Source organism: Simochromis diagramma, unplaced genomic scaffold (assembly GCF_900408965.1).
Source record: "Simochromis diagramma unplaced genomic scaffold, fSimDia1.1 OVJJ01000320.1, whole genome shotgun sequence".
In the NCBI taxonomy this organism is placed as follows: domain Eukaryota; kingdom Metazoa; phylum Chordata; class Actinopteri; order Cichliformes; family Cichlidae; genus Simochromis; species Simochromis diagramma.
In genome coordinates, this window is record NW_024386773.1 from 11,532,599 (window position 1) to 11,557,167 (window position 24,569).

Sequence of the window (24,569 nt, forward strand, 5' to 3'; positions counted from 1 at the left end):
AAGGGCCCATCGAGCTCAATTTGAGTACTTGGACTTGAGTAAGAAAAATAAATAAATAATGGGGTGGTTTCCCAGACTGGTGTTAAATCAGAAGCCACTTAAACCAGCTTTCTTAGTTGTGGCTTGAAGTAGTATCATAAGAGGGCTGGACCAGTAAAGCTGCCCTTTCTGTCAGTATAAAGACATTTAACTAAACATTTAATTCCTGAGATATTTTAATATCAGAAAAAGAAGAAAAAAAGAATTTAAACAGAAAGTCTCAGTTTCTCTACAATGCAGGCCGATTCCGGCCCCCAGGCCTTATGTTTGACATCCGTTACCTAGACTTAACCTAGTCCTGGATTATTTAAACAGATTTCCTGAAGACAAATTGGAGCTACTCCAGGACTAAATTAAACCTCCAGGAGTTAAGTTTAATTTTAGATTAACGTCATTTGTCAAAGAAGATCAATGAGTTACTTGCACTATATTAATGACGATCAGTGAGCATCACCAGCCAGACAAATTCTTCCTGACATTTTTATGCAATTTGATTAAATGAGTTCTTATTCGTTAAAGATGCTGCATTGTCATTATCACAACAGCTGTTTTACCGTCAGCAGTGTGGATGCCAAGCTCCCGCGGCAGCAGTCTGATAATCCAGATGTATTAATGAGTTGCATACAGAGATGATTTTGTAGAATTAGTTAAAAGTAGAACATATTTCATATCAGATGACACAGAAGCAACTGAAAGTTTGCATTTTCTTTTTCCATTTTCAAAGTTGAAAGTTTTCATATACTTAGTGTAAGTGCGTATGATGCCTGATCTGATCATCATCGTCATCATCTGTTATGTTCTTCAAGGCTGCTGATTCTCTGTCCTTATTTGTAGGTCCTTCATCAGTTTTAGACTCTTCATGAATCAGCAGCAGTTTTTTTTAATTCATTGTTATATTCTTCCTCAACATATGTGCAGGACCTCTACGATCATGCCATCTCAGTGATTTCACAAAAAAGTAACAAGATGAAGCCAACAAATGTTACCTGAAATCAATGAATTCTTCCCATAGATTCTATAGATTTCTACAGTTCTTTCAGAGCAGTCGCTTATCCGGTGCCATCGTTTTCATTGCCTTTTCTGTTCCAAACGGTTTTAAGCTTTTAGAGTGTAACGCTGTCCAACCTCAGTCCAGCTCATTCAGATTAGCACAGGTGGTTTTAAGTCCAAGACTCCGTAGTCCAGGTTTTAGTAATCAGCAATATAACCTGTGTTTGGGAAAGCTACCTTTTAGGCCTGAATGAACTAATGTGTATCCAGGCCTACTGTTAACATCTGAACAAAAACTCATGCTTGTCCTTTCAATTCTGTGTTGACCAGAAACACTATTTCAAAATAAATCATCTGGCAATTATGAATGTTTCTATCAAATTTCACTGAAATCAAAAACTTAATTATCCGGACATCTCAAACCAACCTCATGAGGGTGGTCTAAGTTAGAACTGATATAAAACAGTGCTGAGATGCTTCTTTATGTAGCATAGTGGTAGATCCACTGACCAACATATTAGTCTGGCATTACAATAATGACACTAATGTGGCTTAAAATGCAACCACTTTGCTGTATCACATGATAAATAGCACCTTAAGTAGGTAATTGCAATGACCTGTACATTTTGCAGTGCACAGCATTTTGATGTTAATTAAATTAGGTCGGAAAATGCTGTTAAGAAACCTGTAAGGTCTGCAAGTGCTGCATCGCCGACTAATCAATTGCCATTATCATGTCCGGGACAAAGGTCTCGACCCGAGGGACGTGTTGGATTCTGCCGTTTCTTCTCTCCTCTTCGCACAGAACAAGGTGCTCTGCAAAAGCAGCACAATTTTATGGCCACTGAGGGATGATTTTACAGTTTAAGAGTAACGGCTACCCATAAAAATAGTGGCTCATCGTTTCAGAAATGACAATACATTGTGAAACTAGCCAGCACAATGGCTGTATTGTTGGTGTGCTGTCTAAACATGAATCTATTATAGCAACACTAATGCTGCACCTTCAGGAGGAAATGTCTGGGTAAATGTCTCTATCTGTTGCATCAAAAAAAAAAAAAAAAGTGTTCAGAATCTGCAGTTTTGTTGTTGTACAACAAAACACTTTAGGACACAGAGTACTCAGTGAGCCTCAGTGGAAACATACAGTGTCCTCAACAGATGTCATTATGTGGATTAGGACTGTCTCTCCCGCTCTGCTCCCCTCCTCCCACTCGCCTCTGACCCTCTCATTTATCCAACACGAGGGCGGGTGGGGGGGTGGAGAGACGGGATAGACTGGCAACAGGTTTCGCCACACTGGCCAACATACTGTACTTAAGCTAGCAAGCACCTCTTTGTAATAATCTGCAGAGATAGAGAGTCTCTTATATGGATATCTTCATCAGCCTTTAACTGTCAGTTTTTCTTTTTTTTTTGGTGGATTTGTTTGTGGAAGACTTATAAAGATGATTAAAACCATGTTTCAACATGCGAAGAAACATCCAGGGGTAGGTTCCGTCATTCATTTATCTTTTATATAGTCAGAGATTTATAAACAAGGCCTAAACAGCTGACTGTAATTTCAGACTGGTGTTTGCTAACAGTTGCACTTCTAAACTGCAAGTCACTGAAAAAGAGACACAAAACTGAAAACATGACAGTGAAGAATGATAGAAGAAGATACATTTGAAGCCAACCGTATAGATGGCATGAATAATGTGCAACACTGCCTCGACGCCGCTGAGAGCAATATGTTACTGTGCAGCTTAAAGCGTGGCACTAGAATACCAATTTGCAACTACAACTTATGTCTTAAAAATGCAGTAAAATGCTGTCTACAAGACATACTAATGTTATTAATTAGTAACTGAGTCCCTTTCAATTTCACGATGGCAGCTCAGAGATTACAGAAAGCTTCAGAAAACTAATAAGTGGACCTTAAAATCTGGATTCTTTTGTTACAACAATTATAACTCCTTTCCTGATCAACTTGTTTGAAAAAAGTACTGTGGCAGTGTATAATTACGCTGGCATCTTAATTTGCTTTACCAACATAATAAAATGAAAGCAGAAGAAAGACACAGAAGCTGTCTTTTTTTCTGCTTCAAAGCTGTGCTGGGCTGACCCAAATTTGAGGATTGACGTTGTTGGCTTGGCAGTGCACCAGAAAAGTAATAAGGGCAGCGTCAGTATCGAACCCCAGCGAGCATAAAACATTTCCTATATCGGTCAGGCTGATGGTGAAAGGTGAAACCCTCTGCTGCGTGGCTCGACATGAAGAGATCAGCACCCGGGGATTGGACAGCTCCCGGCACACGACAGTCTTCATTATTTTCTTGGTGTTTGTTTGAGTGTCAGCGATCAAAGCTGACCTGCTTTGTTTGTGTTTATATGTGCTGCCGCTTCAGTGATGATCTAAGCGAGGCATCTGCAGTAAGATACAGTGTGTGTGCAGCGCACAGCGTGAACCTTTTTTCAAGGTTATGCCAAGTTCATCGAGATCTTACTTGGAGAAAAAGCAAACAAAAAACATGCAGCGTGGGCACACTGTGCAGTACACGAGTAAGACAACATGTGCTAGATACACAAGGAAAAAGTCTGTTTTAGTTGATGAAAACTGACTATAATCCTACTGACGCTCAGTTGTGATTAAAAAAAAACAAAACTGGAAATACTCACTGGTTTCAGCTCGTTAGCTTACAAATGCAAATCAGCATCTTTAGGTTTCAGGCTATTGATGATCAAACAAGAAATATGGAGATAATCAAGATGAAACACATTTGACAACGTGTTGACGAGGATAATAAAGAAAGGTGAGAAATCATTTAATCTTAATTGATAACGCATGCAGACGACTAGTTTCATGTTAGTGCATAATTTCTTAATTATTATGATATTTGGTTAATTGGCACCTTGGATTCTGGGTGATATTTAACATGAATTAAGACAAAATATTAATAACACAAGCAGGAAAATAATCTGCAGATTACCATTTGTATTAACTAACTGCTGGCTGCAAAACTATTCAAACTTCATTTTGACACATGGACATGAGGACCAAAAGTCTATAAAAGGCTCTGAATGAAAACGAGAGCGTAGCCACGGTGATGTCACTCCTGATTTTGAATGACACCAATACTGTTAAACTATAAAGGCAGCTTATGTAGGGGAGAGCAGTGTGTCATGATTTATGAGAGGAATCATCATCAATTTGCAAATGCTGAACACACTTTAATGACCACTAAATCACTGTGAATTTTGCTTTCCGCAATAATTAGTTGATACAACAAAACACATCTTTCAGCTTTTCATGTATTTTAAAGCTTTTTTTTTTGGGAGACCTGTAATTTTAATGTGGCTGTCTTCTGTTCTTTAAATGTTCTATAGGCTGTAAACAAAATAGGCGTGACAGTCAACACAAAATATATTTTTTGTGACATTTTTCATAGTGCATAGGTATAGTTTTTCCATTTCAAAAAGATTTATTTCTTACAGTTCTGTGAGATACATACTGGACTTGCAGGATAGAAAGAAAGTATCAATACGATACCGGCTGCCGGCTTTGGTATCAATTCTACTGATATTTGGAGTTAAAACTTAAAACTAGTACCTGAAACCATGAAAGTCTTTACTGAGATCACAAATCGAGTCAGCACTGGATTCGTTTTCTCAGACTTTTATACAACAGCACTTCATTTTGAAACCAGTACTGTCAAATCCTGCTAACTAAAGCCCTTTTAAAGGAACTTCTGCAATAACTTCCCAAGTCTATCTATCATATAGTCTATGCTTTAAGGTAGAAAATATCAAAGTTTTATCATCACCAGACTTTCTCCTAATCAACAACAAGGCAAGTGGCAACGCAATCAGACAGAAGACAGATGTCGAGATACAGCTGAGCAGAGACATCCTTCAGTTCAACCTGATCAAACTGTCATCTCTCTACAGCTTGACTAGATCTGTGTGGGCTGCGAACAGCTGTTCGCCAGTGGTGTGACTCTCCCTCTCCATCTTGTATACACAGTATCACACAGTAATATTAGGAAAGTTATGCCTATGTAGTGCTGATAAATAGATGCGCCATGGTGAAGGGATTGTCACACCTAAGCTTTGGGTGTCTAGGATGACATCACATTTCCTCCCCCTTCCCCTTAATGTACTTTTTAAATTTTTAAATCCCATCATCATCACCTCTCAGGATATCAGATAAATGTGTCTGCATAAACACATTCATGACTGTGCGTCTGAGAGCACCCACTGGGTGTGTAAGCTCATTTTTGTGCACATTTGTGTGAGTGTATGCGTTAGGTGTGCCTCCGCCTCAGTGTGTGTTTGTGTTTCTGTCGCTCACTGTGACAGGTATAGCGTTATAGGAGGAGAGGCTGGCACACAGAGACGCGGCAGCTCTCTCTTCCACTGCGTCCTTGCCCGTTCAACCCAGGCTGACAGTGAGCTGCCTCACACATGGCCTGGGTCTCATGCATATGGAGGAGGGCAGGGAGAGGGAAAACAGGAATAACAACTACCAGTATATGTGTGTGTATTTCACACGGGCGTATGTTCATGGTACATATCACAGCCAACCACTTGATGGAATGTGTTTGTTTACCACCTTCTGTCTCTGTGCTCTGGGACTAATGCAACCCTCCTCTCCTCTACTGTCCTTTCCTCAGTTAATCCCTCAATTTTTCTTCATGACTCTGGGCATCACAGGGGCCTCTCTCTACCTGATCCGTCTGGCAAGAGGGCCGCATGTCACGTAAGTTTTCATATTGTTTGTCTGCACACCGTAGGATTCTTCCACTTTGCTATTGCTAGTGTGAGTTTACAGGTTTTGAAACGTTGGCTGATTAAAGCTTGATATCAAACTGCCTGGACGGTTTGGTTTCAATAGCTGGTCCCAGTTTTGATCTGGGTCTCTGCTGACATGACATACTCTATTTTAAAACATAAAATCAGAAAGATTTGGAGTCAGCAAGTGGATGGAATACATAAAACGCTATCACCTCTGAACCCCAATGTCACTTGTATAGATGTGTTAATTTCTAAAGTAAAAAGAACCAAATGTAACCCCTGCTTCTCTTTAAATGTTAATTCGCTACTACTTTCTGCTGCTGAACTCTCTTAAAGTCATTACGGATTTGGTAAGACCCCTAAAAAGTTCGAGAATAATTCAGTCAGCTAAGTATTCAAAAATTGGTAAAAATTGTGGCGATAACAACAAAGAGGTTCTTAACCACCAAGGATCTGAAAATTAGGTCCAAATTACTGCGACACAGTCAGACAGTCAGAGTCCATCTTCTACCAAAGCCAATGTTCCATATCACAATTTGAAATAAAGTGATAAAAGATCAGAAACAACATTTTTTCAGTTTTCAGTTTTATTTGTCATATGCAAGTTAGCACAGGGTCAACATCGCAATGAAATGTATTTGACGAGCAGAAGACAGTCACTCAGCAGAATGGTACAGTAGAAGAAAAAAAACCAGGTACCATCTTTGCCCATGCTTCTCCAAATTTCATGACAATCGATTCAGTAGCTGAAATTTACTCCCGTCTCAGCTACTTGTTGAAGCCAAACTACGATTGACAATGTCTTCGTGCTTTTAATTTTCACAGTCCAAAATCTGATAAATCCCACATGATCATTACAAAAATCAGTGTCTGAAGGGTAGACAAATAAAACAAATAATTTGTGTCACAGAGGAAACACTCCACAGCTGGAAGGAATAGTGGATTAAAATATCAGGATCAGAGTCATCTTCAAGCCTGATGAAGGACACAAGCCATCTGTTGGTCAAGTAAAACAGTTGTTCTACATACGACCAGTGTTGTTGGAGTTTTGACTTTTCCAACTAGTCACCATCAGCTTGCAACCATTGGAGAGCTGGTCAAACTTGGAATTACTTTGGTTTTAACAACTATGAAACCTGTAGGCCAACAGACCTAAAGAGCCCCTCCTCATGCAGCCTCTAAATTAACAAAGTTCAAAGACCAGAGTTCTTATTCTTTCACTTAGTCACAGCCACAAAAGACCCAAATTCAACTCTAACTGCCCAGTTCCTTCTAACGTGAGTCTTAGACAATTAAACTTTCAAGATAAAAGGACTTAATTCACTCAAGCCTCCACCGATCCAGTAAAAGCTTCTACAGGACAATAATCCAAAGCAGAGTTCACGACACAACATGGCCTATTAAACAAAACAGAAGTTCTCACTTCAGCATCGTTAAAATCCAGCCACACATGTTTAAACATGCTATCCATGCAAGTTTAAAGTATCTTAGAACTTGAAGTGATTGAACAAAATTGTCTGAAATTACCTTAATCAAGACTACAAACTCTCTCAGCTGAATACAAAGGAGCATTTGCTAAAAAGCAAGTTCTTAAACACCAACTTTGTATGGTTAATGCCTATTTGCTGGATGGCTTGTGTTTATTTCCAACTTTAAAAACCAAAAGGATATTTTGCCAAGTGGTGCTGAAAACACAGAACTGTAAGTATGCACTGATTTCAATACGAGTATCAAAACAAGGCGTAAACACTAAGAATAAGACAATTTAATCAGGTAGCAGCATTAAACTGTCATGTTTTAGAACTGCACTAACCGCACTGAACTCGGTGACCGCTCACATACAGTAAATGTTCACTGCTCGTGTCCTACTTTGAGCTACACAAACCCACTTGTTCTGAGGGTCAGCCATAAAGCCTGACCTCATCACCAGCTGCAGACACTACTGTTGGTGGTAATGGAAAGCGAGGAGGGGAGATATGCTTGCTCTGCCATCGGTCTCTCTGTCTCTTTGTTTGTGCTTTGGCGGTGTGACGTGTTGCCGGAGGGGAGGAGGAGGAGGGATGGACAGTCACAGAGGAGTGCTGTGAAATCCAGACTTTGGTTAATGAACAGAGGAGAACTGCCAAGTCACTGGGATGAGTTCACCTTATCTCATAATCACTCTCTCTTCTCCCCCCAACTTCTGTCTCCATTCGGCATCCACATATTTATCTTCTTTTGTCTCCGTCCTTCTGTTGCTCTGTCTTTCTTTCCCTTGTTATTTGTTGCATCGTGGTCTGTTACCCTTGTTTAAGTCTTTTTCTCTGTACCTGCCTTGCTTTATGCTTATGTTCTGTCTTTTTTCTCCTTTGTCCTGCTCCTCTTTATCCTGCATGCCATGAATCTCTGCACATTTGCAGCCTCTGGGATAAGAACAACAACCCGGAGCCCTGGAGCAAGCTCGACCCAACCTACCAATACAAGGTGACTATAATCCCATCACACACCAAGACCACATTTGCACCAATCATGCCAGAATAGTAATCTAGACAAGAATGGCATTGTTTCACTCATTCACTGAAAATCTCACATTTATCATCAGCTTAAAAATGACCAAAATAGATTCTGACAAATCAGTTCTGGCAAAATGTCAAATACATGACGCTGCTTCCTGGCTTTCTTCACATCTGCTCAAACAAAGAAAAACAAAGTGTCTCTCAAAAACAAATTAAAGCAGATGGAACCAGGAGCTTTTAGTGGTTGGTAATAATTTGCCTTACCTCTGAACAAGGCCAGAGCTCCAAACAAACTAAAGAAAATATAAACAAAACTGACCCAAAATAAAGCAGAAAAACAGCCACTTGACAGGACCCACTAAAGAACATTAGGATGATATTTTTCAGAGAAAAGAGTGTTTTCTTGGGGCTTGAAGGCTGCGTTGCACGCTAGTGGAATGAAAGTCCCTGCAGACAAAAGGTCAGGACATGGCATGTTTAATTCTCGATAGGAAGGCAAAGGTCTCGCATCGAAATTCTACTGAAGTCCAAACAATGATCATAATGAGGAGGGTGAAGTGAGAAGGAGGGAAGGGACGAGGGGGGAGGTGAGGGTTTTAGTGGCAGACCAATCAAGAAAAATACATGTGGAGAAAATAATCACTGCCAGTGATTTCACGGCTGGACGTCTGAGAAGCGTGCAGGACACACACATGCACTCGCACAGTATTTATTATCCATGGCATATGCAAACCAAGGGTCGACCGATTAGTTTTATCAGGGCCAACGCCAGTAGCAGTTAATAATCTAGAGAATGATAACTGATATTTGGAATTTAAATCAATTTACAGTGAATGAACATTTTGGTGTTCGGTGAACAACACAAAATTTTATTGGTATTTACAGTAAAAACGGCAAACTTTTTTATTCTGGACGAAGTTGTTAAGAATGGATTATGTTGCCAAAACTGTTTATTTTATCTGAGGAAAAGGTCTCGCTGCAAAGTCTATTTTATAGTTTTCTTATACTACATTAGCCACGTTTGCCAGATCATGCAGAGACAAAAAGGCTGTGCAGGATGTGTATGAGCAAAGAAAGATAGTGGTGAGATATGTGGTAGTGACAGATGGCTTCACATCAGGAATTAGGGGGTGGGATTACATCAGGTACTGGCTCTTAGCTCATTTTTGTTTGCAGTGGTGATGGACAGGTTGACAGATGAGGTCAGGTCGGAGTTCCCATGAACTATGATGTTTACAGATGACCTCATGATTGTAGTGAGGGTAGGGAGCAGCTGGAAGAGAGTCTGGAGACATGAAGGTATGCGCTGGAAACAAGAGGAATTAAAGTCAGAAGATGCAAGATAGAATATGTGTGAGAATGAGAAGGAAACAGGTGTAACACTGAAAATGCAAGGAGCAGAGGTAGTGAAGGTGCATGAGTTTAAATACCTGTGGTCAACCATCAAAAGCAAGGGACAGCAGACGAGAGGTGAAGAAGAGAGTGCAGATGGGGTGGAGTGGGTGAAGAAGAGCATAAGGGTGGGATTTGGTACAGAAGGACAGCAGAAGTGAAAGGCAAGGTTTGGTGATGGCGATGGAGGAACTAACAAAGAGACAGGAGACCAAACTGGAGATGGGAGGTTTGACAAGATTAGGCGTGAGCACATCAGAAGGACAGGATGAGTGGTTTGGAGACAAAAATTAGAGAGGTGGTTTGAACATGCAGAGAAGTGATGGTGGGTATATTAGACAAAGGATACTGAAGATGGAGCTTCGAGTCAGGAGAAAAAGAAAGACCACAGAGAAGATTGAAGATCCATGGATGTAATGAAGAGCACAGGATTGGTGTGACAGAGGAGGATGCTAAAGATGTTGTGAGATGGAGGCAGATGCTTCACTGTAGCAAACCCTAAAGGAAGCAGTCGAAAGTAGAAGAAAAATCCAAACAACAATGACAGCGTTGGGGTGCATGTAGCCCATGAATGAAAGTCAAGGGAGTTTCACACCCTTAATTAAAAAAAATAAAATAAAAACAACACAAACATATCTGCTACCTTTCCCTTGAAACAATGTTCTGATCACTCACCAGAACTGCTTCACAGAGCTTATCTGTGAAGTAACCTGCAGTGCTCATTGGTTACACAGCACTCTGATTGGACAGTGGAATGGAGAGACATGTTTCTCAAGAGCACAGATTGGCTGTGATATACCCACCTCTCAAAGAACCATGCCTTTAAGTTGATTTATTTTATGTGGAACTCGGCTTAAAAACTTAAAGCAAAATGATTTGGCCAGGGCAATAATCTGCCAACCCCTACAGCAAACTGTTGTCCTAAAAGCATCAGTGGGATGAAAATATAAGAAAAAAAAATAGACAGAGGTCACAGTACATGGTAGTGTTTGTTTATACTAGAGGGCGAGAAGTTCTAGGCTTTCTTTGGTTTTTATATCCCCCTCTTTTTTTTGTAAAATGCTATCCTAAAGACGACACTGATGAATTTAATTTAAGCAAAACAGATTTAAATGTATTCCTCCTTCCTTCCGCAGTTTGTAGCCATCAACACAGACTACAAGAACCTGAAGAAAGAGGGACCTGACTTCTAAAGGTCCTCCAGGCAACTCCAGGGGCACCAAGTTTAGCAGGACCTCCTGCTGTTATCTCACTGATGTGAAACTTCTTTCTGATGCTCTCTAATATACATTGTGAACAAAAATAAATAAAGATCACATGAGACAGATGACTGGATTTTTAGTGTTGTCATAAAAAGTGTTGGTTTATCCAACTGACATACACAGCATTAAAAAAAAATCTTTCAGTGGACTTTAAATATAAACATTAAGTTTTTTATTCTTAAACGGCTTAAATAATAAGCACGAATCAATCTGTGATAGTTTTATCATTTTTCTTTCTTGTAAGGGCACTTTAACTAGGAGGTCAAAGGTCAGGGTCTTACTCTGAAATTCATCTCTGACGCTGGAAGTGATCCAGCCTATTTTCTTAAAGCTGCACATATCACACATTTGCAATGTTGATATGTGCAGCTTCAAGACTTTTCACCCTGCTCTGCATTACAACATAAACATGCTTGAGACATAAACAATTAAGCAAGTGTGTGTTTCATGCCTTCTAACCTTTCTAACACACTAACTTAATGATGTGATATAAAGTAAAGTAACATAATGCCAAGCTGTTATCTTCTTTTCTACCAAGTGCTTTGCATCATGCTTATTGTGTTTATGCAGATGTATTTCACATCATGAAATGGAATAACACACCAAAAAACACAGGATCAGCAACTTCCTACTACTTAAAACACACACACGCAAATAACAATAGGGAGCTTCTGTCAAACAAAGACCTTATGATGGCAACAAGAATTATTTACAATAATAATAAAAATAATAATAATAAACAGATGAGCAATTTAAGATACACTTTATTATGCACCAGGGTTTCATAGATGAGAAACAAGAAACAGTGGACATGAGCGCCCTAAACCTGCATTCTTTCTAGTGGCCAGCAGGAGGAGAGGTCCGGGGTTAGTTATTTAGTTATTAAGCAGAAGATTTTAAGAACAGCATCCGCATATAGGAAAATTTTAACACAGAATTCCACTCACGCTGTTGGTGTTAATTAAACGTTTTGTAAAATTGTTACATACACTATAAGCTTCTAATATTTGTAGCTGACTTTTCTATTGAACTTTTTCATATTCTATAAAAACAAAATAAACAAAAAAAACAACAACTTCCAGACAAAAATAAAATTTGACTCATCACTTCACAAATCTGCGGCTGATTGGATAAGTAAGCCACACATGGACACATGCTGAGAAATGAACTTGCAGATAAAGAGGACAGAAATAGAATCAATCATGAGAGACTAATGTTTGTGTGGGTTACTGAGCTCTTAAACCAAGTTTCTGTCCCAGAAAGATGCCGTCCAAAGACACAAAACTGTTTGATCACTGCGTGTCTTTTAAAGACCAAAACCACTTTTTTTTTTCAAGGTATGGAGCAGGAAAAGGACACTCAGAAGCATTCGTTTCTACAAATATGTCTCCTGCTGGCACAATTCTCCCCTCTTGGAGAGTTCATTGAATGATGAATGTTGTGTGTCTGTGTGAGTCTACATGTGCGCGCGCCCTCGCTCAGTATCACTGGCCACCTGACAACATAAAATCCCGCTCTAATGGCACACAACCTGTCTCAATGACAGACCCCTGGGTTCTTCTAATACACTGCTTAATAGACAATCTATGTTCCAGACCCTGCATGGGTCCATTTATGTGAGTGTGTCTGTGTGTGTGCAGCTTTTAAACAGTAATATGCTTTCTCCAACAATGTGGTGACCTGCCCTGTGGGTATTGTCTGTTGCTGGGTATTGTGTGTGTGTTTGTGTCAGATGCACAAAACCTGCTGACAGGTAATCAGCTGGGCCAAAGTATCACACTGGGGCATAATCGCAAGGTCACACACACAGACACACACAGGGGGGACAGTTATTACCCAACCTGAACAGCTTCACAGGTCGCCGTGATTGCACTGCCTCTTTGCGGTAATATAAAACTAACACACAGAGGCGAGAGCAGCTCACTATGAAACAACTTACTAATTAGGAGTAAAAGCTTCCTTTTATAATCTATTCTGATGCCATTCACTCCCTCCTTATTTACTTCAAATATGACTTTTCAAAAACATCACCTGCACCCTGTTCCTTCACAAACATCATTTTTAAGCTCTCGTAGTCTAATAATACGCTTTCCTTGACTGCTTTTTAGCTATTTTCTAAACTCAACAGAAGTCAAGGCAACACTGCTATTTAAGGAGGACTATAGAGCTGAATTAGTATATTCATACGGCTTCAAAACTCAGTGTCAACAAACCCAGGCAATCCTTTTCCATAACTGCAAACATGAATGCAGACATGCAGCCCCAATCAGACTTCAGAAGGCAATGAACTATGGCAGCGTGTGATTAAGATCTCTGCTTCACAAACACAGGTAGTGCTGCTTTTCCATTACATAAGTTGATGTGAGAGTTCTCATCAGCGAAGCAGAATGAGACAGACTTATGAAGACCATCTCCTCCTCGATTACATCGTCTCTGAGCAGATATTTTTAGAAGAGGATTAATTTTAATGGCTGAGATAAGAAGTAAGTTGTGGGTGGAGAAGGGACAAATAAATAAGTAAATAGGACATGCCGCAAAACAGGAGGCATCGGTGGTGGTGGTGGAGGGTAATGTGGCAGTTGTTGCGAGGCCCTGGGCAGATCCACTGATCTAGCAGAGATAGAGAGGCCTTTCATGTTTTCTCCCAGAGCTGGAGTGGTGTAAAAATCAAAGAGAAAACCAATGTTTGTCTTTAACGCCTCTCCCTCATGACCTTTCATAAAGGAACAGGTTGTCAGTTTAAATGCTGCATTTCTACTTTTTTTAGTTTCTAAAAAAAAAAAATGGCCAAAAGGTGAATAGAAAAAGGATATAAATTAGATTAAAATTAAATGGGTTATGTAATTCCGATTTTTATTAAATTTAACTACAGACAGACCTTTTTATAGCAGAGATCTTTACCAATACTCGAATGCATCCAACTTTATAACAAGTATCATATCGTCTGCAATCATACCAGCATAATTGTTATGTAATAATATCATTATTATAGCAATACCACCCGTTTTTGTTCCCCAGTGTGCACAACAACGTTCAAACCCAGGCATGTCTGAGAGTAAGAGCCTCATAACAGCCTTTGATGACAATTTAGGACCTAAAAAGGAGCCACTTCAACAACCTCTAACAAATCTCAGTACTTCAGGTCTCCACCCAGCAGTCCTCGTAAAATGTGAAAATATGCTTAATCCCACCACATTCTTGCAATCTCGCATGGTACAGCTCTGATGCTGGACAAGGGTCAGCATGGACATTCTCATACGCACCAAGGTGCAACAGGTTTGTTGGACTGTTGGCAACCCATGACTCTGTTGTTGGCTTATAGGATGTCCTCTCTTCTGCCATTTTACTTTTGGTAGGTACGACCCACATGTAGGGGTGGGCAGTGTAAACGGTATACGGTACAAACGATATGAATTTGGCCAACGGTAGAGATTTTGACAATACCGCTCTACCGTGATAGCGCATGTTGATGGTGTCATCAAGCTGCGCCTGTTTTGGAAGACCGTTGCGACGTCGGTCATATGCACCTGCAGTTGAATGTTAGCTGTTTTAATTTTTTCAGAAATCTCTCAGTCAGAACATGCTATATCATGTTTAGGTGGAAGCTAGCAAGCTAACTTCCTGCTAACTTCGGATGCCTGGATGTTAAACTTAATTGTTACATCTTGTAAAGCAGCAAAGCTGACCATTTTATTAAAGGTTAAAGAATTTAGACAGTTTTTAACTCTCAGTGATGCCACAGTGTTCGTTAGACTTTGGGAGCTGAAGCAAATGGAGTTTTGGACCCAGATTACTTCCCGAGGCTCCTGACTACGGTAGCCATAATGCTCCGAAACCCCATCAAGCGGTGCAGCCATTCGTAGCTTACCAAAGCTGTACTAAAAGATTTGACAGATTTTTTTAGCATAAGGTGCACCAGATTATAAGGTGCACTGTCGATTTTTGAGAAAATTAAAGAATTTTAAGTGCGCCTTATGGTGTGAAAAATACGGTTTACAGAAGAAAAGAATATATCGCAATATATATTGTTACTGCACATGCTTCAAATTACATTGCAATAAGGATTTTAGGCCATATCGCCCAGCCCTACCCAGATGCAAACAAAAAACACCACTTGAAACCTCAGTAAGATGTTCTGATCGCTCTAATCAGAGCTGCACAGATACAGATGAAGATCCACTTCAAGAACTGAATGTTTATTTCCAGGTGTCATTGACTTTAATGTTGTGACTGATGAATTTATACTGAGTTTTTATACAGCCTATACAGAGTTTTTATATGACTATCATCAGTAAATAGAAGTCTCGGAGAAAGAAGTTGTATTTATCAACTTCACAAAACAATACCAGTAAGATAGAGTATTATTAAATAAACTGTAAGTGTTTATAGAGACACAATGTTTTGAAATAATTTTGTCTAAAGGCAAAGAAAGCCTTCCCTGCAAAAATCAACAAAAACAGGATTTTATTTTAATGTAAAGGAACCAATACAGTTAAACCTTTAAGCATTTTATTCACACGCATCAGCTGGTGATATATACACATGATTTTGTATTCCAGTCTTTCATATGTTATAAGAACATCGCCTACAATGATGCGTTATTGAGAAGTGTGCAGAGCTGACCTTTGTAACATCACAAAACCACAACACAGTCGAGCTGCTTGTGAACAAAGCTGAAAAGAAAAAGCAGAAAATGGCACATCCCACCAAAAATACAACAATGCACAGGTAACATCCACCCTATATGAAACTCTGAATATGCCAGCAGCAACTTTATAATGTGGTGTATGAGAATAGCTCCCACTGTGTGAAAAGCAGGACAAAGAATTATGCTGCATTGGCAGTCTGGCTCCTTGAATCCCTCTTCACTTTAGGAATGAGAACAGCTTCCACTGCGGTAAGGGTGAAAACAAAAACAAAAACAGGTTTCAATTACTGGCTCCCTGCTGCAGGTGTGGGAAAATATTTGTTTATTTAAGGTCAAGGTAAAAAGGAGAAAATCTGTGTGTAAATCAAGTGTAACTGGCTCACTTAGAGAGCACTCACTGCCACACCGACACACGAACAGACGTTACATGAAGAGGAAGTCATAGACAATAACTCTCTGCCTTGCTTTTTAGACTAGCTCAACTGATCCTTTGTATCTGTTTTCTGAAAAAAATAAATAACACAGTTTTACTCTTAATTAATAGAGCACCAATTCAGTGCACTCACTGTATTGTCATCAGGGTCATTCAGTGTCAATTGACCAAATGCTTACAGCTTGACCATCTCTGATTTCGTTGATCTTGATGCTTTGATGTACAGTAAGATAGTGAAATAAAATTATAGTAAATGCATTTCATCTCTTGTGGTGTTTTATTATTTCTGCAGCAAAAGACTGTTACTTTATGGTAGATCTGAGAGGTCAAACAGACTGCAAATTAAGAACGCACTAGCAAATCAAAATACACAAAAGATGCTGAATAAAACAACAAAATTAGAAAAGTAGAAAAAAGGCTCACAAAACACAACAGAAGTGCTTCTACGGACACAATAATGTGATGGACCAGTGTGGAAGTGACAAAAATCAAAAAAATGCAAAGGATTGCCCTGAGACACGCTTATAAGAAGCAGAAGGTTCTTTAACTTTTGTGGGTTTTTTCTATTTCTGTTGTGTTTTTGCTTCCTGTATATTGCAGTACATTTAGCCTCTCAGGGTCACCATAGTACAAGTGCATATGTAATTTAGCCAAGTCCAAAATACACATTACAAAATAATCTGGACAAGGCAGGAAGTAGGAACTTATGAACTAGGTTCACACAAGGGAACCTGGAACTCACAGAGAACAGGGCAAGAGTGATGCAGCCTAGAGGGACAATGCGACAAAGGGTAAGGGAAAGATGAGACAAAATATACACACACAGGATAATGTGGGGACAGACCACAGATGGAACGTAGAACAGAACCAAAAAACAGAACAATGAGTCCAAGTCCAAACAAACAGAAAAACTGGTAAGTCAGGAGGACAATTTCCTGAGGTGAAGCCAATCAGGAGGCCAGCTGGGTGGCCAACGACTGAGATGGAGGCTTTTGTTATTGCCTGTAAACAAAAATATAAATAACTCAAATATTCATATTGGGAAAGTGACACAGAACACTTTCATAAGTTCTGATACTACCAGACACCAAATCTTTCAATGAAAGTGAAATTGAAGTTGTTAAGATGTAAAAAAAATTTAATTACAATGTTTTTGCAGGATACTCTTTCCCCCCCCACCAATTTCCTAGGTTAATGTCTTTGTAATATTCAAATCAGATGAATGGTCTCAAAGTACCATTTTATGGTACTGGGTACACGTCATATATGGTGATCTGTGCTACACATTTCAACAGCTTTTCAAAAATTCTAGTGTAGGCTGTACTGTCAAATTTTCAAGCAAATTCAAGCTCCCACAATTTTATGCAGAATTTCAATTACACTTTTGAAAATCCATAGTCCTAAAGTCACAGTTTGGCCTAAAACACTTCAATGACATACCTTTAGTAGGTTGTACTAACTAATTTTAGATTTTATCTGTTTTGATTTTATATACTGTTTTGTTTGTTTGTTTGTTTGTTTGTTTGTTTGTTTGTTTGTTTGTTTGTTTGTTTGTTAAGTGGGTTTAGTGCTCTGGGTAGCTCCCCAGCTGGGTCTAGACTGGGTCTAGAGAGTATTTTAAATTCAGGGAATTTAAAATAGAAAGTAGCTCGTCCACAGAAGGACTGGTAGCTCCCCTTACGATAAGGGTTCAGATCGCGCGAACAGGTGTGAAATGTGTGTGTTTAGTTAGTTTGTTTGTTTGCTTGTTTTAATCAATTTTAAATCATGCTTTTTATTTGTTTTTGTTTCTAATGTCTCTGTAAAGCACTTTGAATCACCTTGTTGTTGAATTGTGCTATACAAATAAATTTGCCTTGCCTTGCCTAATATGGAATGACCCATTATTATAATTGGCTATAGGTTAACAACTGTATAAGTTGTTTTTTTATGTTGTTACTATATCATATGACTATCATTTGTAAGTGGACACAGCAGAAGTCAAAAAGAAAAACAGATCACAAAGCGTATAAAAATGTACTTTAAGAAGTGATTTGAAGGAAGTCAATGATTATGCAGCTTCATTTCCTTTGGTATGCTGTTCCAAAGTCTAGGGGCCCTGATGGCAAAAGCAGAACCATCTTTAGATTTAAGCCTAATCCTTGAAACACCCTGAAGGGCCAAACCTAATTACCTAAGGCCTCGAATTAGCTCAAAGGAATCAACTTTTATTCCATTTAGCTTGGGGCCAAACTCATATGTATGAGCAGAAATCTGTGCCATCAGAAACTGAATTTGAATAAGTTAAATTTGAATTGCTTGGATTGAATCTGAATTGTAACTTGAATAAGTGCTTTTAAAAAACTGAATACGAATTAGCCTAATTTGAAATTCAATTTATTGGTTTGAAAATGATCATCACTAAATTGAAATTGAATTTTATTTTTGAAAATGAATTCATTTGCTTTGAAACTGTATTTCATCCTTTAAAAATTTAGCTCTCAAATAATTTCAGATTCACTTCTCACCATTCAGTTTCAAACGTAGTTCCAAAATTCAGTTTTTTGGGACTTACATCCGGTTCCGGTTCAAGAGTAATGAGCGCAGATTAATAGAACTACGTTTTACTAGCGGACCGAAAGTGTTACTGACAGGAATCTACAGCGTCTTGAGCTGAATTAAGACTTCAGAAGTCATTCGTCATGTCGAATGACCAGCGGATAAACTCTCAGGTTGGTAATAAATGTATTACATGTATAAGAACAAGCGTCATGTTAACAAATGATAGCCGCACAGTAACTTTTATGCTTATTGTAGCTGTTAGCTAAAAACGCTAATTTAGCGTAGTTTCCCCTGAATTCATCTTTGACAAACAAATATGATCAACTGTTTCTAGTAGAATTCCAAAGTTGTCATCTTGGACCCTCTCAGAGCCCTGTATGCTTGCAGAGACCCCTACAGTAGGGAAACATGCAAACCGGTGTCCAAACCTTTGTATTTTAGCTTTATTTATGTCTTACACAGCATCCCAACTCTTTAGCTAACTTAATAACTTTAGCTAAAGTGAATAGTTAGTCTAATTCATTAGTGCAGCATTACTGGATCACCTCTGTTTGAAGTGATATAATATGATATACAACTATCACTGAAACAGCAAACTTTGTAAGTTTATCTCTTTATAAGAGATCAGGAAAATAGCAGAGAAGGACTCAGTAGAGCAGGAGCTGGTTGATATGATGCCATCTGTAAAAAAAAAAAAAAAAAAAAAACACAAAGGAAGAAAAAAAAAGCAGAGATGACCTGTAGCTATGATTCTCTTGTAACTGTTACTCGTAGCACTGATCAAAAAAAGTTGCCTCAGGTTACTTTAAAAAGGGGTGTCTGATATGACTGCAGGTTGTTTCCACTCATGTCTAAATATGTGTTTCACATTTGTTAGGTACAGCTGGCAGAAAGATAAACTCCATGCTATGCAGGACTTTGTTAGGTTGTGCATTGTTGGTGCAGGGGATTCGATGAAGGGTCACGTTTGACTATGATTATCAGCACTAGCAGCAGCAGCATTTGAGGTAGCATGAAAGGATTAGGAGCCGGATTAGGATTACTGTACAGACCAGCATCATCCATGTGCTCTGATGTGATGCCACTGACACTATGAGAAGCACTCATGGAATAATTACTACGCATTAGTGTGGCTTGGATGTATAAATATGACTTGTAACATGGTTACATCCAGACAGACAGACAGCTCCTCCTGTTTATATTTAGATCATTTTATGGTCGTATCAACTTCTGCCAGGTTTAATCATGACAGGTGTTGAAGTGACAAAGGTACATTCGTGCATACTGTGAGGCACACTCATACCGTCTCTCTCTCTCTCTCTCTCTCTCTCACACACACACACACGCATGCACGCACACACACACACAGCTCCACAGACATGACAGGCTGAAGATGCATTTCTAATTAATTGCTGACACTGTCATTTATCCCTCTCCTCATTAAAAGGACATGATTTATTGTCAGATCAGCTACCAAGGGAATTAAATTTTATCATCCTTTCATTTTAAACTGTGTGCGTGTCTCGGTGTGTGTGTGTGTATGTGTGTCTCAGTGTGTGTTTGCTTCTGTTTTTACAGCAGAGGGCAGATCAGAGGGAGTTTTAAGGCTATGATATATGACCGGCATTATGAGGAAATGTACCAGATGGGTAATACTGTGTACGATTATGACAATTACAACTGAAGAGTACTTTTTCATTGCACTTTTTCTTGCTTGTGAACCCATTCCTTTTACAGAGTGATTTTATGATCTGTTCTGCTGGTAAAACATATAACTCATCTGCTGTGCTTCTACAGAACGGAACAATGAAAATATTGTGGTAACTCCTGCAAGGGATTAAGAGCAAGCTGCGTTACGTAAGACGTCCAACAAAAAACAAATACTTTTTTTTAAAGGACGGAACCATTAGTGTTTGTATGTGCGTGTGCGCGCGTGTGCATGTGTAAAGCAGTTTCCAAAACCTACTATGCAGGTGTGCAGTGTTGTTTTCAGTATTTTCTGATGTAAAACTGAGTTAAATTTTGGTTGCAGAAGAATAGTTACTGGTGTCAGTAGTCACACACATCACTCTTTATGTAGCTGTAATGCACAGCAGGTAACCTCGGCTTTGTAGGCATTAAGTAATAACAAACTCATAGAAGAAAAATACCATGACCACAGAATGGAGACCACCTGAGTGGATACCAACAAAATTAATATTCCCAAACTATACCTGAATATATTTATAACTGCAGGTATGAATTACTGTCACTCATTGAATTCGAGACCCCATAAATTGGCAGATTAAGGTTTTCTGAGTACTCCGGCAAAAGTGACCAACACTCTGCTGTCTCATTAACTGCAGACCCCCAAACGTCTAGAGTTAACCTCAACACAAAACCTCTGTACTCTGAGCTTTGTGTCATGGGCTTCCATGTTGGAGCAGTTCCTGTAGGTACAATGTTTCTATACTGCTTTTCTACTCTGAGCACTAGAAACTGACAGTACATTACTATAGTCATATTTTGTCACACACATCATCTGGAGACAAGTAAGGTACAGGCGCAATTTGCTTTTCATGATTCCTACAAATCAGTCTGCTTGTTAAAAGCACCTGCCTAATATTTGGCAGGTCAGCTTTCTGCTTCAAAAATAACTTGCTGGCATGGCATAGACTTGCCAAGACTTGTGAAGAGCAACATGAACATGTATCAGCATAAATGCCAGGAAAAAAGGTTTCCCACCTGAACGGCAAACCCAGAGCCTCTTGCAGCCATCTTAGACTGAAAAAACCCAAACAAAGCTTTATTCATTATCCCACCTCTAAAGACACGTCGTTATCACAAAATAATCAATGCTACTTTTTCACCTCTCACTGGTTTTATTGTCGTGGCTGGCTGATACACAAAAAAATGTTCAGATTTTCCAAAAAAACCCATTTCAAATTGTTTAACTTACATATTTAACTTACATATTCAACAATGCACATAAGCTGTTATCGTTTAAATTCAAAGTAAAGGAAAGTATGACATAAATGTACCCTTAGTAAATTCTATTTTGTCATGGTTCAGTAGTGTGGATCCTAATGCACGATTCAACAAGATCACAGTTTTTGTGGGCCGATCGTGGCTCAAGATTATGAATGGATGTGTAAAGCGCTTTGGGGTCCTTAGGGACTAGTAAAGCGCTATACAAATACAGGCCATTTTTACCATTTTTGTGCTGGTATTCCAAAGGAAAAAACCCCCAAAAGCATCTGAAGAACAACTTAGAGAAAAACAGGGCAATGGAATACACTACCATGGGAAGAGCAGCAGAGACTTCTAAAATAAATACACACCAGGTAATATATGGGGGGGAGGGATCAGGGAACACAGCTGTAACAAATCAAGTCAATCAACTAAACAGAGAAGCTAAAACTCAGAACGAAGTACATGAAACACAGGACTATCAAAATAAAACAGGAACTAACACATACCCTGAGACCCAGACTAAGACTTATGAACTTGATACAGGTGATAAACAAGCACAGTGACCAGATAGAAGTAACAGAATGAAAGAGGAAACCAGACAACCATGCAAACAGGAGACAGAGAGACCAGACAGAAAGGGGGGCATGACTGGGAACACAGAAAGGGATCACAAAAGACGATAACTAAATATTGCATAACCAAAAAGATAAACTAGAATACAAACAGAGGATATAATAAATGGCAAAGAAATATAGAGGCCTGACTAAAATTGCAAAAGAGCCAAATTAAAACAAGTGACCCTCAAAACCACAAGGATTCACTAAATCCACAGAGAAACACAAAGCCTTCGGTTCAAGACCCAGAAACCATGACACATTTTACACGAGTGAATTTAAAGAAGTGTTTCTTGTTACGCATTGAAACCAACTTGAATGTGCCACCTCATACTCAGACATGTAAATCCACAGATTTAATATGCATATCTACACATCACATAACATGCATAGCTGAAATATCAGGGACTCTGACTTGATCAGTCCTGCAAGCAGGAACCTGGCACAACACATGTTCACGCAAACAAAAGACTCCTCCACAAAAATACAATCCCGGCGCCAGCTTTAATGCATCTCTGTAAATCCTGCTGAGGTCAAATGGTCTGTGATGACTCGCTGCACAAGGACCAGTCCACAGCTCCGAAAAGATTCAGACACATCTAAACACTGCCACAGGTGTTCTTATTAATTTAATTAAAATGACAATAAAAATGTCTTCATAGATATGACATGAATAATCAACACAAAACAGCTGATAACCTAACAGTGGACAGTGGCAAAGGCTGAATGAACACTGGTTCCACTGAAATATTTTTTCTTGTCCTACTCCTGAAATTAAGTGAAATATGTGAATGTTTGCATTTAATATTCACTTTTCAATGCCAATATTTTCTGACACTGATAGCAAGCCTATAGGAAACCTCCAAAACAACAGCACCCTGTCTACAGGGAAATGCTAAACAACTCAGCCCAACACTGGCACAAAAATAGTCCCAAATGCCATTCTACTTTATGCAAATTAGCCAACTGGTATCGTCATACAAACAGCTCAGCAAGAGAAAACAACCTCATGCAAACGTTTTAAAAAATAGATGGATTCTATTGCATGCAGTGGTTAGATGTTACAATATAAGGCAGTAGCAGTAAATAGAGAGAAGACTTCAGCCTCTGGTGGACATATTAGCACAAGCAGCAAACAAAAACCTACCTGTGGATGCAGCCAACTGACATTAGCAGATGAACCTTTTTCGTAGAGTGGGAAAGGGGTGAGTTGTCCGGTGCAACTCTTTCTATTGGAAGTGTGCAAAGGAAAAGTATTTATGTTTATGAAAGTAACTATTATAAAACCAAAAACAACTTTTAGCAAGTTTGCTTACTTTCATGGTAAATGAGTGCCAGGTATTCACACCCACTGTTAAGCAGTCAGCAGGTAAGAGAACAGCCGAACAGTGGGCGGGGCATAACAATTTAAGTATAAAAAAAAGAGCATTGAGGCAAGGGCAGTGTGCCACATGAAGGAACCAGCTCTAAAAATGTCCTTTTAGCAAATTGCAGTACATTTTCCAGCCACTATGATAGACTCACCTGCTAGTGCAAACATTTTCTTGGCAGCAACTATTGTATTTAGGCACGTTGACATGGTCAAGATAATCTGCTGGCGTTCTGACCAAGCTGACTCTGAATGTGGTTGTTTGTTCCAGAAGGGCCGGACTGAGTGTTTTGGGAACAACTGATCTACTCTGATTTTCTAACACAACCATATCTGGGATTTAAAAGAAATATATCCAGTAGGGGTGGGCGATATAAACGATATACGATAGAAACGATATAAATTTGACCAAACAACTGTCAAAGACATGAATGTTATCTACAATGGCCATGCGCAAACCACCAGAAAAAAAGGTGGCAGCCTCTCAAGTCACCCTGTTCCAATCAGTGTTAAGGTGAGACGGCCACACCTTCAGAGACACCTTGCTATGAGATTGAAATAAGCGTAGCTTTCAGGGGCAAAAAAAACGAGTGAACAGATGCACATATTAAATGAGATGAGTTTTTAATTTATGGTTTGTCCTGAAGAAATATTACTGTGAGGTGTACCAACCAAATGGCCAGTGAGTGTAACAGGCTGACTTGTGGAAAACCAACCAAACTGCAAAAAGATGTTATAAGGAAAAACTTTTTCATACTTATTTTATAAACCAACACTTTTTTTGTAAAATGGTTTGTAAAAAGTTTTCTTCTTGAAAACCAGAAATGAGGTATCATGAAATTAAAAAATTCAAGTGTAATTATATGAGTATGCATGTAAGTGGAGCTGTAGAAAATCTGTACTGTTTAGGAAACTTTCATCTGCAAACTCTGCCAGGTAAATGCCACCAACAATGTTATGTCAATATCAAATAGATGCATGCATTCACATTTTTTTCTATATATTTTTACTAAATTAGTTTTTCAAAGCTCAAGATTTCTGTTTTAATCCTCTGCAAA

General features: G+C 39.0%; 1 protein-coding gene and 1 long non-coding RNA gene across 3 annotated transcripts in view; one reads left to right on the forward strand and one right to left on the reverse strand.

The window, feature by feature from the left end:
* The window catches only part of LOC120719210, a 43,948-nt gene extending 20,027 nt beyond the window's left edge, over positions 1-23,921 (reverse strand). Inside the window, exons 1-2 of the long non-coding RNA XR_005692634.1 lie at positions 23,459-23,921; positions 23,290-23,371 (exon numbers count right to left, since the gene is read on the reverse strand). This is a non-coding gene — a long non-coding RNA (uncharacterized LOC120719210). The remainder of the gene's footprint in view (positions 1-23,289; positions 23,372-23,458) is intronic.
* On the forward strand, positions 2,314-11,011 carry LOC120719200 (cytochrome c oxidase subunit NDUFA4). Of its 2 annotated transcripts, XM_040008238.1 has the most exons (4): positions 2,314-2,519; positions 5,685-5,770; positions 8,205-8,268; positions 10,829-11,011. In XM_040008238.1, exons 1-4 carry the CDS (start codon positions 2,478-2,480, stop codon positions 10,883-10,885), a joined length of 249 nt encoding a protein of 82 aa, XP_039864172.1. In that variant the 5' UTR covers positions 2,314-2,477; the 3' UTR covers positions 10,886-11,011. The 2 variants fall into 2 exon arrangements, with proteins under 2 accessions (XP_039864172.1, XP_039864162.1); XM_040008228.1 differs by lacking the exon at positions 2,314-2,519 and having other exon boundaries at positions 2,560-5,770.
* Positions 23,922-24,569: the final 648 nt, after the last annotated feature.